The following is a 15,540-nucleotide window of genomic DNA, read 5'->3' on the forward strand; positions in this document are numbered from 1 at the left end:
AAGACTGGAATTAATTTTGGGGTTCCTTGAAGTTAGTGTTACCTAGTGAGATGTCCCACTTCAGAAGGCACGGGCAGAGAATCCTTAGGAGTTGTTCCTTGACTTGCCTTTTATCCTCCACAGTTAATTCCTCAGAGGTTTTTTAATTGTAAGATTTTGAAGGAATCACCTGAAATGATTAAATACAAATTCATGGCCTCAACTTCACATCAGCTGAAATAGAGCCTCTTGGAATGGGGCCAGCAATATGTATTTTTAACCAGGTTCCCTACCATTCACATTTGAGAACTTCTGTGTACATGATGCTCTTCTGCTATTCTTTAAGCATCTCTAAGGTCTGTTGACCTTCAAGCAGCTCCAAGCCTGTTTGTTCCAACAGCCAGTCCTGAACCAGCAAAGGTAGCCTGCCCTGTGACACTTAGCCCAGCGTTCTCCTAGGCACTGGGACTCTCCCTTTCTTTCAGTTCCCACTCCTATCATCCCAGTTAGGGTCTTCTCATTTCTTCTTGCCCAGAAGACTCTCACAGTTTTCTAACTGGTCTCTTCCCAGCTCTCTGGCACGTTTCCCGGCTTTTGATATATTATGTTCATCAGATCTACAAGGTGCCCTTTTCTTCACAATCTGTCTTCCTCTGCTTTCCTCTACCTGTCTAACCTCATGCCTTCCTGACTTCTAACAGGTGTCCTCTGCTCCCCAAATTAAAGTTGTCATCCTTCAATATAGGCCATTCAGATCTCCTTGAATGGAGTCAGTCCCCCCTCCACACTGATCTCTTCATTAAATACTTAATACTTCCCCGATGTATATTATTCTATACTGGGTGTATAGTGTTGTATGCTATGAGAGATTCAAAGACTGTACTGATGCTTCAGAGACAGCTTACCATCTGTTTGGAGAGGCAGGCCTTTTATAGAAAAAGCAAATGTCAGTATGAATTAGACGAATTATAGGAGTTGTCATAAGGTGCTACACAAGTAAGAATGATATTTTAAGTGGTAGCAACTCATTCATTTTACTTATGACTTTGTTTCTTTGAAATCATTTAACATTTACAATTTAAACTGTTACTCTGACAGTATGTTCTAACTTAAATTAGCCTTAAAAGATGGTAAACATCATCAGATCTATGTCTAGTATAGTGTTGCACACTCAATTTTTGGTCGAATTGAAGTTTTAGAAATACATGAACATGAAGCAATAATATTGATGGAAAATGATGTCCCATACCATCCAATTAAATGTTTTTTAAAAAAATATCTTTGATACAACTTTTTAAAAAAATTGGATAAATTTGTGCTTATTTTAAGCCTTAAAATTTTCTGGAGTATTACTTTTATCATAATTAGTATAAGAGCTCTTTTATTATAGAATTTTTTTAGGCAATTGTCCTAAAACTTTAGTAATAAAATCAATCTAGTTTAACCAATATATTACTATAAGAGTATGATGTGTGGCTAGTTATGTGTTGTAGCAGGATGATGGGGAACAGCCCCAGCCATTGCTTGAAAAACAGAACTTGTATTTTGTTTTACCTTCCTGACAGTTGGCAGTACTGTTCAAGATAAATATTAATCAGTAGACAAAATGCTAAGTCTTGGATTTTTACAGAGTTATAGGCAATTTCCTGAGAGTACTCCAATGAAGAGGTATCGACTTCTGCTGAATTTTCTTCAGTCTAAAATGCTTAATGTCCTGGGGTACACATCTTTCAAATTTTAAAATTTTCATGAAGACTACTAAGCACTATAAAGTAAAATTGAATATAGGCATAACATTAGGCTAATCTATTTCTTATTGAAAAGAAAAAACAAGGGGCACGTGGATGGCTCAGTGGTTGAGCGTCTGCCTTTGGCTCAGGTCGTGATCCCTTGGTCCTGGCATCCCCCGGTCCTGGGGTTCAGTCCCACATCGGCCTCCCCACAGGGAGCCTGCTTCTCCCTCTGCCTATGTGTCTGCCTCTCTCTCTGTGCCTCTCATGAGTAAATTTAAAAAATCTTTAAAAAAAGAAAAAACATTAAAGAGAGGATACTGATTATCAGGAGAGTTAGTAGATTGTCTTGCTTATCAGGAGAGAAGAATGATGAATGAATAATACTGTTAATTTAATTTTCAAATTGGATGAGCGTGTTAGAATTTATTTTCTGATTTTATCCATTGAACTGCATGACTGATTTGGTATCCTTCTTCCCATGCCCCTTTATTATTGATTGATTGATTTTTTATTGGAGTTCGATTTGCCAACATATAGCATAACACCCAGTGCTCATCCTGTCCAGTGCCCCCCTCAGTGCCCATCACCCAGTTACCCCAACCCACCGCCCACCTCCCCTTCCACTACCCCTTGTTCATTTCCCAGAGTTAGGAGTCTCTCATGTTCCGTCACCCTCACTGATATTTCCCACTCATTTTCTCTCCTTTCCCCTTTATTCCCTTTCACTATTTTTTATATTCCCCAAATGAATGAGACGAAACAATGTTTGTCCTTCTCCGATCGACTTACTTCATTCAGCATAATACCCTCCAGTTCCATCCACTTGAAGCAAATGCTGGGTATTTGTTGTTTCTAATGTTCCCATGCCCCTTTAAAGTCACTTTGTCCAGATTAGGGAGAATGAATTCTGGGGAACTTTGATCTCAGAGCTTCAGAGGGAGATGTTTAAAAGTGAAGCTCAGGGAAATAATCTGGTGTTACTTTTATATTTCGTCTTGGCATCTCTTGTATCTTTCTTAATTTTGTCTCATCTTTCTGCTACTCTTCTTTGTGAGAACAGAAAAACTGTAACAAAACAGAAAGGCAGATATTTTCCATTTTGTTTAATTCTCTTAACCCATATTTTCTGATTCTGTGTGTGTGTGTGACTGTGAGACTGCCTTGGAAAGCCTGTTTTTCCAGGTACAGTATTGTTTTTAACTTGTTGACTTGATGTAGGTGAAGTGAATAAAGCATTTAGTGTAACAAAGAAATTTGTAGACCTTGTACTTGTAGTCAGCTTGGAAGAGTAGGAATTTAGTTCAGGAGACCTAAATTCCCATGTGAATTGTTTTTTGGAATTCTGTTGACCTAAGAGGACAAGTTATTTCATTTGTCTGAATTTCAGTTTTTTTATTGCCCAAATGGGCAGTGTTAAATTACACAGGGCATATAGTTTGAGTTTTAAACAAGATAATGTATATGAAAGACCTCTTAAAAATATCTTTCATAAGTAAAAATTCTTGTTTTTTTGTGTTTTATAACTTTTTTTTTTTACAACATCATGTTTGGTTTTTTTAAGATTTATTTATTTGAGAGAGAGAAGAGGGAGAAAGAGACTCCCCACTGAGCAGTGAGCCCGATATAGCTTGGTCCCAGAATTCTAGGATCATGACCTAAGCCAAAGGCAGATGCTTAACCAACTGAACCACTCAGGTGCCCGAGAAGTCATGTTTTTAAAAATAAAGGAAAAGGAAACCCTTTGAATTTTTTTAAACAATAATATGAATGAAAATCAATTATTCAATTTACTGTTGTATGTTCAGCAAATGAATTACTACATATTGTGAACAGTTTTCCTTTGTCTGCGTGTTGGCTTCTAGTATAATTAAATGTATTTCTCTTGTGTAGGTGGGATCTCATCGTGTTCGTATGTCAAGGGGATTTGAAGCCAATGCACCTGCTTTTGATAGGTAAAACTGATTATTTTTACATAATGCTATAAGTTTTGATTAAAAGTGTTGTTAAACAGCGAATCTAGTTATTATATTTTACTGCTTCATTTCAGCTTGCTTTGGCTGTAAGTAGAATTTTTTCTGACTACTAATTTAATCAGAAGAAAGTGATACCCAGTTTTAGACTTCTGGGGTTGGTAGCACTAGGTTGTGGTCTTGATCTCCTGGCCTTAAAGCCACATCTTTGGATGTGCTGATAGGGTAGCCACTAGCCACATATACCAATTGAGCACGTGAAATTCAATTTGAGATGTACTGTAAGTATAAAATACAAACTAGGGTTCAGAGACTTAGAGCACAGCAACTTCTTTGACCTCAGCCACGGCAGCTTCTTGCTAGACATGTCTCCAAAGCAAGAGAAACAAAAGCAAAAATGAACTATTGGGACTTCATCCAAATAGCTTTTGCACAGCAAGGAAAATAGTCATCAAAACTAAAAGGCAACCTACAGGATGGGAGAAAATATTTGTAAATGACTTCTCAGTTAAAGGGCTAGTATCCAAAATATGTAAAGAACTTATCAACCTCAACATCTCCAAAACAAAAAATCCAGTCAAGAAATGAGCAGAATAAAAAAAAAAAAAAAAGAAAAGAAATGAGCAGAATACATGAACAGACATTTCTCCAAAGAAGACATACGAATGGCTAATAGACACATGAAAAAATGCTCAAAATCACTCATCATCAGGGAAATACAAATCAAAACCACAATGAGATACCATCTCACACCAGTCAGAATGGCTAAAATTAACTCAGAAAACAACAGATGTTGGTGAGGATGCAGAGAAGGGGGAACCCTCTTACATAGTTGGTAGGAATGCAAACTGGTACAGCCACTCTGGAAGACAGTGTGGAGGTTCCTCAAAAAGTTAAAAATGGAACTTCCCTACAACCCAGCAATTGCACTACTAGGTATTTATCCGAAGGATACAAACATAGTGATTCAAAGGAGCACATGCATCCCAGTGTTTATAGCAGCAATGTCAACAATAGCCGAACTATGGAAAGAGCCCAGATGCCCATCAACAGATGAATGGATAAAAAAGGTGTGATGATTATATTTTTTTGTGATGATTATATTTATATATATTATATATATATATATAATATAAATATATATTATATGTATATATACTTGGTAACATATATATATATATATATTAGTCATCAAAAAAATGAAATCTTACCATTTGCAGTGATGTGTATGAAACTAGAGGGTATTATGCTAAGTGAAATAAGTCAGTCAGAGAAAAATACCAAATGATTTCACTGGTGGAATTTAAGAAACAAAACTGATTAACATGGAGAGAAGGAAAAATAAGATGAAAACAGAGAAGGAGGCAAACTATAAGAGACTCTTAACTCTAGGAAACAAACTGAGGTTTGCTGGAGGGGGGTGAGTAGGGAGATGGGGTAACTGGGTGATGGGCATTAAGGAGGGCATTTGATGGTAATAAGCACTGGGTGTTATATGTAACTGATGAGTCACTAAATTCTACCCCTGAAAGTAATACTTACACTATATGTTAACTAAATTAAATTTAAATTTTAAAAATATTTTTAAAATGCAAAATGTAAAATATCTTATTAATATATTACATATTGAAATGATATTTTAGCTATATTGGGTTAAAAAAATATAAATTATTTCATTGTTCATTTTTGCTTTTCTTAATGTACCTTCTAGAAAATTTAAAATTATGTTTGTAATTATGTCTGTTCCTGTTATATTTCCTTAGGATGGCATTGCTCTATAGCACCTGGAATGGTTAGAAGCTAGAGAGAAAAAACCCCTCATATTTGGGGCCTATTTTTCTTAAGACTAGAACTGTTAAGGAGATCATGGGGTATGTGATGTCCTCACATATGAGGTGCAACCCTCCTAAGTGGCTGCCACCCCCAAGTTGGATGGCTTGTATTCTCTGTGCTTGTCTGGCACCAGCCTCACATATTGAAGAAGGTGGGTCCAGCACCTCTAGCACAGGTGGAAGTCTCAGCATTGATGAATCAGAGAGGAAATGGGCATTAACTGAATTTTCATAAATTCAGAGTTTTGAGAAGAATGATTTGGTGCAATGAATTTGTATCCAGTTTTGCCAATTCTAGGAGTTTAGAAAACTGCCTTGAAGTTTCTATTTAATGGATTTCTGATTGTCCAAAAAAAAAAAAAAAAATTAGCTTACAGGCTCCTGTGCTCAGTAGGTTAAATATCTGCTTTTGACTCTTTCATGATCCTAGTGTCCTGGGATTGAGCTCCACCTCTGGCTCAATGCTCAGTGGGGAGTCTCCTTCTCCCCCTCTCTCTGTCTGGTGCTCCTCCTGTTTGTGTACTCATTCTCTCTCTCTTCTCTCTGTCAAATAAATAAAATCTTTTTTAAAAATTAAGCTTATCACTTGATAAATGCTTATTTCTTTTTTTCTTTAATAGGCATTTTAGAACACTTAAGAATTTATATGGTAAACAAATAATAGTAAATTTGCTTGGATCTAAGGAAGGTGAACATATGCTAAGTAAGGCTTTCCAGGTAGGCATGATCATTTTTTCTTCTTTTCTGGCCCACAGACATATAGAACAATATTTAAAAATAATATAATACAATAATGAAATTACTTTCTAGAAAAAGACTGGGTACTTACTTGTTGGAACCATTAACTCTTTGGGCTACTAAGAAACAGTGTTGTATAATGTTGCTGAAATTGGGATATGGAAAGCTTTCAAAGTAATTGAAGCTGTTTTCTGAAATATGCTTATTTATGCTGTGGAGAAGCAGAAGAATATCCTCCCCTCTGAAAAATATTCATCTGTCTCTGATAAAAAGATACCAGGCAGTTTCCTCCTTCATCTGTTCATTGCCTTGCCTATTTCCTAGAAACCACTGTCATTGTTTTAAACCTGAAATGAAATGGTGAATAATGCATTTGTATAACTGCAAGGCTATGCCTTCTTGTATTGATGAGAGAAAACCTGAGAATTTTGAGTAAAAAAGAATCCAAAGATATGTCCAACTTCTTTTTTTTGATATGTCCAACTTCTAAAACCAAAGTATTCTTCATAAATACTTATTGAATCAATAATGAATTAATGTAAATAATGGTGTAATAAGATTGTAAGCTTAAAAATGGTTTGAGAGTATTTTCTGAAGTTCAATCTAATGAAGTCTGGAAGTAACTTAATTATGTGACTGTTCTAAGTTTGTGAAATAAATATTGTTAATAAACAGATTATACTTGAGAGAATGATTTAAAACACTTGAATGATATTATAAAAAATGAATTTTTAAGTCTTTAATAGGTTTATCTGAAATCAGTTACTTTATTTTGAGATTCTATAACAGATACATTGTTTGTAAAAAGTGAAGTGCTAGGGTTAGAAATAATTTTTAATTTTCTAAACCAGATGAGAATATTATTTAAGTTCTCTGATGTTAATTATGTCACCTCATCTCTCGGGGGCAGTGTGTGAGCTTTTACAAAAAAGATGTTATTGAATATCAGCAAGTAATTTTCCATTTTACTGCTAGTATTGATGCAAGCTTTGTGTGCGATCAGGGAGGTTTCAAGGGGCAATGCTGAGCTTTAAATTTAAAATGTAAGGTTCCGTTTTAATGTTACTTGGTAAGGTCGTATTTAGTTAACATTTAGATGAGTATTTGCCTTTTTACTTTCAGAGTCATTTGAAAGCTTCTGAACATGTTGCTGATATCCACATGGTGAATTTTGACTATCATCAAATGGTTAAAGGAGGAAAGGCAGAAAAATTGCATAGTGTTCTTAAACCTCAAGTCCAAAAGTTTGTAGATTATGGATTTTTTTATTTCAATGGAAGTGAAGTCCAAAGGTTTGCTCTATTTCTCTTTTCTTTGAGTTGGCACTTTGTTTATTGTAGAAGTTATTCTTAACATTGAACTTTTAAATTTTCTTTATATCAAAGTTTATAATAAAATATCTTTATTATACTTGATTTTTAGGCTTGTTTTTCTTTAGAGTTGAACAAGTAATATTAATAATAGCTTATATTATTGGGCACATAGTATGAGCCAGGTAGTGTATGTAGTCTTTACATCTATTTATAACAACAATTGTAGGAGTAGGTGCTATATTATCTCCATTTACATTTGAGGAGACTGAGGCATAGGCAATAATTTGCCCAAATCACAAAGCTAAAAAGTGTTAGAGCTAGGATTATCTGGCTCCAGACCTCATGCTCTGAGAGGTATTCCCACTTCTCTCTTTAAACTAATCTTTTAATATATTTTTTTTTTAACTGCAAGCTGCAATTTTATTAACACTATTTTTCTCTTAAACCAAGTTCATCATGCTGACATGCCCAGTGTTGGGAGGCACAGATACCATTAACCATCTTCATTATTTTTTCACCTCAGTAAGGACTTTTAAAAATGTCAATAGAAGTGAAAGACATTGCTTATTGTCTGCTTTAGTATAATTTAAATCTTCAGTTTTTTATTATGAAGTAGAGGAGGAAAATAAGTATTGAAAAAATTAAGATCAGAGTATAGGATGAGGTAAACTTTAGTGGACAAAGCTCAAACTTTCAGTTTTTTTCAATTTGTGCAATATTTAGCATCAATGCCATAGAAATTGTAAAGGTCAGTAGAGAGAACAGATTGTAGGTTTTTAAAATTTCTTCCATAAATATTTATCTTTTATGTGCAAAGAGCTATGGGATTATAAATCTGAATACATATTTAGCTCCTGACTACTGGCCTAATTAAAAATAGTGGATGTAGATAAAACAGATATGTGAAAAAGAATATATGACAGAAGATGACTGGTTGTAGAATCTAGATGGTGGGTATTGTAGATGTTTGCTGTAAAATTCCTTCATCTTTTTTGTGTGTTTGAAATTGTGGTAATAAAAAGTTGGGGATAGAAAGTAGATGCTATATTTTAATCACCTTAGTTTTTCTCATTTTGTTTTAGCTTCATTATTTTTGTTTGAAACTAGCTGTTAAACTTTACTGAATTTGTTGCAGATGCCAGAGTGGTACTGTTCGAACAAACTGCTTGGACTGTCTTGATAGAACAAATAGTGTGCAGGCATTCCTTGGCTTAGAGGTAAAAAAAAAAAAAAAAAAAAAGTTGAAATGTATGTATGTGACTTGTATCAAAAGCCTCTTTCAATGTTCTTGTAATATTCATGTTTCTTACTGGTTTTCATAAAATGAAATTATGCATCATTAAAGGCGTTTCTTCTCTTACCGGGTTCCCCCCCCCCAAAAAAATCCTTTTCATTTAAATAATTCCTTTACTTGTTTCAAATACTCTTTTTAGATAGCTGATATTTCACTGTATTGTTCCCTCACTTTCCCTTTAAAAACTGCTATTTATACTATTCCAATAATTACTTCTTTTGCCTTTTGGAAGAATAAAATATATATAGATATGGGTATACACACACACACAATGTTTATATATTGGCCTTTGTTCTTTGTGTAATTTCTTCAGAATTGGGGAGGATCTTTTCCACATGTGCAAATCTATTGGATTATAGTTTTGACAGTCTGTAACCCAGTACAATTTGCATGGTATTCAAATCAGTAGCTACAAAAAACAGGATCAGTGAAAATGTCTTTGTTAGTGAGAATGAAAGTGAATGAGACTCGGCTTCTGTAACCGTCTTTGTTTAAAACTTTTTTCCTTTACCATCTATGCATAAATTCAGTCTAATATAGATATAGTCTCAACTGTATGACAAACTTGCAATGCTGAGCTTTCTAAGTCTTTCCTGTTATGCAGCAGTAGGGGTCATAAGGCTGCCGTTGGGTCTTCATTTACTTACATAGGAACTTAGCATCGTTCTCAAATACTATAAAAACAGGAATAGGAAATAACATGTTCTTACTTCTTCTAGATAATGATCTTAAATTTGGCCAGGACATTGGTTAATTAGTTATTTTGCAGCTGAGGTCCTTTCTATCTCAAAAAGCAGAACACAGGGTGTAGAGTTCTTCTGCATTTCTTCTCTGGTACAGAAATGCAGCCTTATGTAGCTAAATGAATTTTACTGTTTTGCCTTTTTAAAAAAACTATCATTGAGTCTTATCATTATAGTTTATATAGAAAATATGACAGAGACAAGAAAAGTGAAAGGCATTTGGTCATTTGAATGGCATTTACCACATGGCTTGGATTTGTTTTGAGTTGTGTTTTTAAGTGGCTGAATATGTTTATTTAAAAGTCTTCATGAAATGTATAACAAGTATTAGTTCTCAGAATCTGAGTTAGGTGACTATCCACTGTTGGTAGTTAGGTGTGAGAGTGTACTCCCTCCTATCTAGCAATTGGTTGCCTGGTTATGAAATTTACTGCTAATAGGCAAAGCCAAACTAGGAGTGAAAGTTAGTTTTTCCTTGAAGAGAGGGACCCATAAATGATAAAGGAGGTCCTGGAAGCTAATATTGTTTTCTTCACACTAATGAAGAACAGCTCTGGATCAGTCCTTAGGTAATCAAATGAACCTAGTTTAATGGTTTTTTTATATTATTTTAGTTTTTTAATCTCTCTATAAATATGGATAATCATGATACTTATAGATAAAAGGAAACACAAACGGGAAGGAGATAAGGAAAAACACAAGGCATAAAATATGACTGGATTCCAAATAAGACATAGACTGGGTGAGAATTATGCATTGCTTTGATTGTCAGAGGCCAAAGTTCATTCAAAGACCAATGACTCTTCTAAACATGTTTATTGTTATCTATGATGAAGGAGTTGTGGTAGCCTAAAGACCTTACCTTCTTGCATGATGTATTTCCCCCCTAGTTTCCCTTTATAGACATTGCCAATGTAGATTTTATGCATTAAATCAGACGGTCATGACTTTATTCAGAAATAGGACTAATTTATTTAATTCTGTGACAGTTCAAGAGCAACTCTACTTTTCTCATAATTTCCTGATTTTAATCACCCAATGTGTGATTTTAATCACACATTCTACCCAAATGTGTAGAAACCAATCCAAAAAATAAAGAAAATTAGTTATTTCTATATATATTTAAATAACCTAGGTAGATATTTTCTGTGCCCTATTGCATGCAGTTGAATAATCAGTTCTTTTAGTGAACAAGGTAAGCCAGTCTGATTTATAGAGGCATTCTAATAAGGTTAATTTTATCATTTAACGAGAAAGAAGTTCTTATTGCTATATGGGAATATTAAGGTACTTGTAAGCTTCACTGATGTGGTATTTACTTTAAAATTGAAATGGTGGGACAGAACACAGCTTGGTAAACTGGTAGATTTTCAGAATCTAGTCCCATGTAGTGCTATAAACTGTAAATTTTTATTCTTGTAATTCTTAAAAAGTCACATCACAATGTATTAATATACTTATAAAAGTTTCTTCTTTGGGTGGGGGGATGGGGTGACTGGGTGACGGGCACCGAGGGGGGCATTTGAAGGGATGAGCACTGGGTATTATATGTTGGCAACTCGAACTTCAATTAAAAAAATAATAAAATAAATTTAAAAAATAAAAGTTTCTCTTTTGCTGTTTTATTTTTTTATTTTATTTTATTTTATTTCTTTTTTGCTGTTTTAGATGCTAGCTAAACAGCTGGAAGCTCTCGGCTTAGCTGAAAAGCCTCAGTTGGTGACTCGCTTTCAAGAAGTTTTTCGGTCGATGTGGTCTGTGAATGGTGATTCCATCAGTAAGATATACGCAGGGACTGGAGCTCTTGAAGGAAAGGCTAAGGTAGATACAGATTTATCATAATGTTATAAAATGTCTTTGTTTTCCTTTTAATAAGCTTTTAAATCATCTCTTTTTAAATTAATAATTGGGGGCGCCTAGGTGGCTCAATTGGTTAAGCGATCAACTCTGGGTTTTGGCTCAGGTCATGATCGTATAGGTCCTGAGATCCAACAGACACACCCCTCCTTGTAGGCTCTACACTCAAGAGGGAATCTGCTTGGGATTTTCTCCCTCTGCCCCTCCCCTGCCTACACTCTCACTCTAAAATAATTAAATCATTAAAAAATTAATAGTTGGGTTTTTTAGGTATCTGTTTCAGAATTCTATTTTATCATACCTTCATGTCCTCTTTAGTACTTCCTTCTGTAGCGAATACTAGTCATTGGATGGAAGAGAGTTATTTCCATCGGTCTGGGGGGCATTATGTATGTTGTATTTAGTCATTTAGTGATAATCCACTAGGCCTATGTATGTATTGCTTGAATTTTTTTCATGATTTTCCCTTACATATCTATTTTACTTTCTATGTTGTTTATTTGGATTATAAATATGATTTATTTTAACCATAGTCATCCTAATAAAGGATCCTATCACATTTGGCTTTGTGCTCCTAGCACTTGATGCAGTGCCTACTGTTTAATTAGAATTGTGACAAATTACTGGATGGATGAACAAGTCCCTTGACAATTTATGCAGCACTTACTATAAGCCCAATATCTTTAGAGCTTGGTTATTAAGTTTCTATTCTTTTATTTATCTTACCTTGAAAAGGAGGCTATCAAAATGTACCAAGGTGTGAGATGGACTTACTTATAGTTCAGTGCCTCATCATTACTTTTTAATTACTGGCATTATCTACAGACCACTTTCTCTTCTAGTATTAAGGGATGTTGAAAGCATACTAGAGATATTTTTCATTATTTTATATGTTTACATACTGCCTTTTTAAGCCTTCTGTTCTTGGTTGGATTTTATTAACTTTTAAATTCCTACAATTCTTCAGATTACCTCAGGTATAGAAATAAGGAATTTATCATTTTTATAGTTCTCTAGCCTCCTCAGAACACTACTTGAAGTTCTTTGAAAACCATTCATCATCTCTAAGTTGTCGCCGCCTTTTTTTTTTTTTTTAAGATTTGTATTTATTTATTCATGAGAGACACACAGAGAGAGGCAGAGACATAGGGAGAGGGAGAAGCAGGCTCCCTGCAGTGAGCCTTATCTGGGACTGGATCCCAGGACCCCGGGATCATGACCTGAGCCAAAGGCAGACACTCAACCACTGAGCCACTCAGGCATCCCTCTAAGTCTTCTTTTAATGTCTAAATCTTTTTCCTCTTCTGTGTCTCATAAAATGCCATGCCTCTCTCTGTTCAGAGGTATTGGCCTTACCTGCAAAGCTTCTTTTGTTCAACTCACAGAAGTGATTTTGTTGACATTTACAAATATTTGCTTCTTAAATGGGCCCTATTTTTTGAAAACCTGAAATTGTTCAACCTCATTTATTATTCCTTTAAAATAGAGAATATTAACTCTTACTGTTAAAACTCGATTCTCTACAACTGTTGCTTAAAATATTCTTTTATGTTCTTCTGTCTTCTTGTTTCTGGAGTGACTAAGACTATATATATACAAAGGTTACATATATTTTCAGTGGTCTTTTGTCTCTAACATAATAGAAATGAAGTTTCATGTATTAAATATACTAGCCTGAATTGAACTAAACTCTAACATCTGAACTGCTCTTTCTTTTCCTTTCTCTGGGTTCCTTTTGATTAATTGCCTGATAATATGAATGGTGAGTGTCTTTTCAAATAATGTAATTTGTTTGTGTTGTCATGTGGAAGACATTTCAAATTACTAATCTCTAAGGAATGAAAATTATATATTACAAACTGAAGTATTTTTCTAAAAGGCAAGAGTTTTTTTTTTTTCTAAACAGTCATTAAATATGTAAGAGGGAAGGAAATCTTTATGGTAACTAACATGCTAAGTAAAATATGTATTCATTAAAAGTTATAATCAGGAAATACAGGTTTCTAGTTATGGAATGAATAGGTCATGGGAATAAAAGCTACAGTATAGGGAATATAGTCAATGGTATTGTAATAGTATTGTATAATGATAAGTGGTAGGTAGCTACCCTTGTGAACACAACATAGTGTGTGTATAAACTTGTCAAATCACTTTTAGACACTTGATACTAATATAACATTGTGTGTCAGCTGTCCTCAAAAAAGTAGCTATAATCAACTTTCTCACTGTAGGAATGGGCTTCAGTTTATTATTTTTATTATTTATATTTACATAAATGACCTATGATATAAAAACTAGTTTGCATTTAATATTTATTTATGAACTGTAATTATAAATTTCTTTTTAGACTAGTCCTTCATTCGTGTGTTCATTCAGTCTTGGTTTTAACTAATGTGAGTTATTTAGGAACAATTCCAATTTTAGTTTTCTGTTAAAGTACTTTGAAGTTTTTCTGAGAGCATGTGAGTACACCATATCCTCCTTGATCTCCTCTGCTTTCACCCACCCATGCCATCCCCAATTCTGAAAGTTACAGTGTAAAAAGTAATTTTCTTGTTTTAAATAAGTACACTTCACTTTATTTCCTTTATAGTAAACAATTTTAAACATTTACAGCTCTCAATGTCATTAGTGGATGGGGTTATAGTATTGAGCTTTTTTTTTTCTGACATCTTTTTGTGCAGAGCTCTTACGCAAAAGGAAGAAACAATGACATCTTGAGCCATTTTAATAAGATGATATGATATTCAAAATAGAATGGTTAGGTCCTTTTTATTGCAGTAAAGTCATTTAAAACTGGTTTAAAGTTTCAGAATGCCTAGTGAGTAAAATCAACACTATTTATAACAAAAATCCATGCTCCTTTTTTTTTTCCCCAACAGGCTGGAAAGTTAAAAGATGGTGCTCGTTCTGTTACTAGAACGATTCAGAATAACTTCTTTGACAGCTCCAAGCAAGAGGCCATAGATGTTTTACTACTGGGAAATACTCTAAATAGTGATTTAGCTGACAAAGCTCGAGCACTTCTAACTACAGGAAGTTTGCGTGGTATGCCTACTTTATATTTTGATTACTTTATGTTGTTTATATCCCTTCTAAAAGTCCAAGAAATAAATGTAAATTTATTTACATAAATATTTTTTTAGATCAAGTTGATTAAAATAGTTATGGGAGAAGTTTCTATTAATGTAATTTTTAAAAATTGTATTCTCTAAAGGAAATTGATCTTTTTTGAAATGTTTTTATCATCAATGGTATTACTAAACTATAAAATGAGGCCCATGCATGTTTTCCTTTACAGCTATAATTAGGTGGTATATGGTTTAAGTATTGCTATATCAAAGGCAGAATTTCATAGAATATTCAGCTAGTCCTTTTAACAGGACATCCAATAACCTAAAACAAATGCTTTATTGAAAAAAATAGTACCTATATTGGTTATTTTGCTAATTTCTAACCCCAGATTTCTATAACTTGATCTTATCTTGCTATTGTTTGAACAAGCATTAAATCGTATGAATTAATAATTTAGGATATTGCTTAATATTTAACATAAGTATATGGCTTTCAGGGCGGCTTTTAATCTTTGAGTCTTTTATTAAAATCAAATGAATCTGAGCTCATATCATTGAGTATGTATTTAGTATCACAGGAAAACAACATTATTGTAGAACTAGTGAATTAACTTCCTTAATTCCATATTTTTTCTGTCTTAACTTTTCAGCACTCTGAGCATTTTTACTTCTCTGTTATCCCCAAACCAAACCTTTCCCTGTCCATGTAAGAGGTATTAATCCCCGTCAGATGATGAACTCTTGGATAATTACTTGGTCAAATAGGTTATCATGGATTCTTCCAGAATTATGCATGGCACTGGTAGTTGATTACAGTTAGCTGGGAGACTGAGACCCTAGTGAAGCTCTAAAAAAGTCTGATCTTAGCTACCACTTTTAACTTCAGGCTTTCTTCCTGGCTCCCAGCAGTGGAGACTTGGCCAATTTGCATTTTACCACTTCTTTCCTGTGCCTACTTTGATATGGAGGCATTACTAAATAACAATTGAAAGTAAACAATTGAAGAA

At 34.0% G+C, this 15,540-nt stretch overlaps 1 protein-coding gene across 50 annotated transcripts in view; it reads left to right on the forward strand.

Moving 5' to 3' along the window:
* The window catches only part of SYNJ1 (synaptojanin 1), a 91,645-nt gene that overhangs the window by 31,762 nt on the left and 44,343 nt on the right, over positions 1 to 15,540 (forward strand). For 33 of the 50 annotated variants that reach the window (XM_072740830.1, XM_072740808.1, XM_072740810.1 and 30 more), the window contains exons 7-12: positions 3,603 to 3,664; positions 6,135 to 6,231; positions 7,375 to 7,544; positions 8,701 to 8,782; positions 11,271 to 11,423; positions 14,342 to 14,507. In XM_072740830.1, coding sequence (XP_072596931.1) covers positions 3,603 to 3,664; positions 6,135 to 6,231; positions 7,375 to 7,544; positions 8,701 to 8,782; positions 11,271 to 11,423; positions 14,342 to 14,507 — 730 coding nt within the window. The remainder of the gene's footprint in view (positions 1 to 3,602; positions 3,665 to 6,134; positions 6,232 to 7,374; positions 7,545 to 8,700; positions 8,783 to 11,270; positions 11,424 to 14,341; positions 14,508 to 15,540) is intronic. The other 17 variants (XM_072740812.1, XM_072740826.1, XM_072740814.1 and 14 more) reach the window with 1 other exon arrangement.

This window comes from Vulpes vulpes, chromosome 15 (genome assembly GCF_048418805.1).
Source record: "Vulpes vulpes isolate BD-2025 chromosome 15, VulVul3, whole genome shotgun sequence".
In the NCBI taxonomy this organism is placed as follows: domain Eukaryota; kingdom Metazoa; phylum Chordata; class Mammalia; order Carnivora; family Canidae; genus Vulpes; species Vulpes vulpes.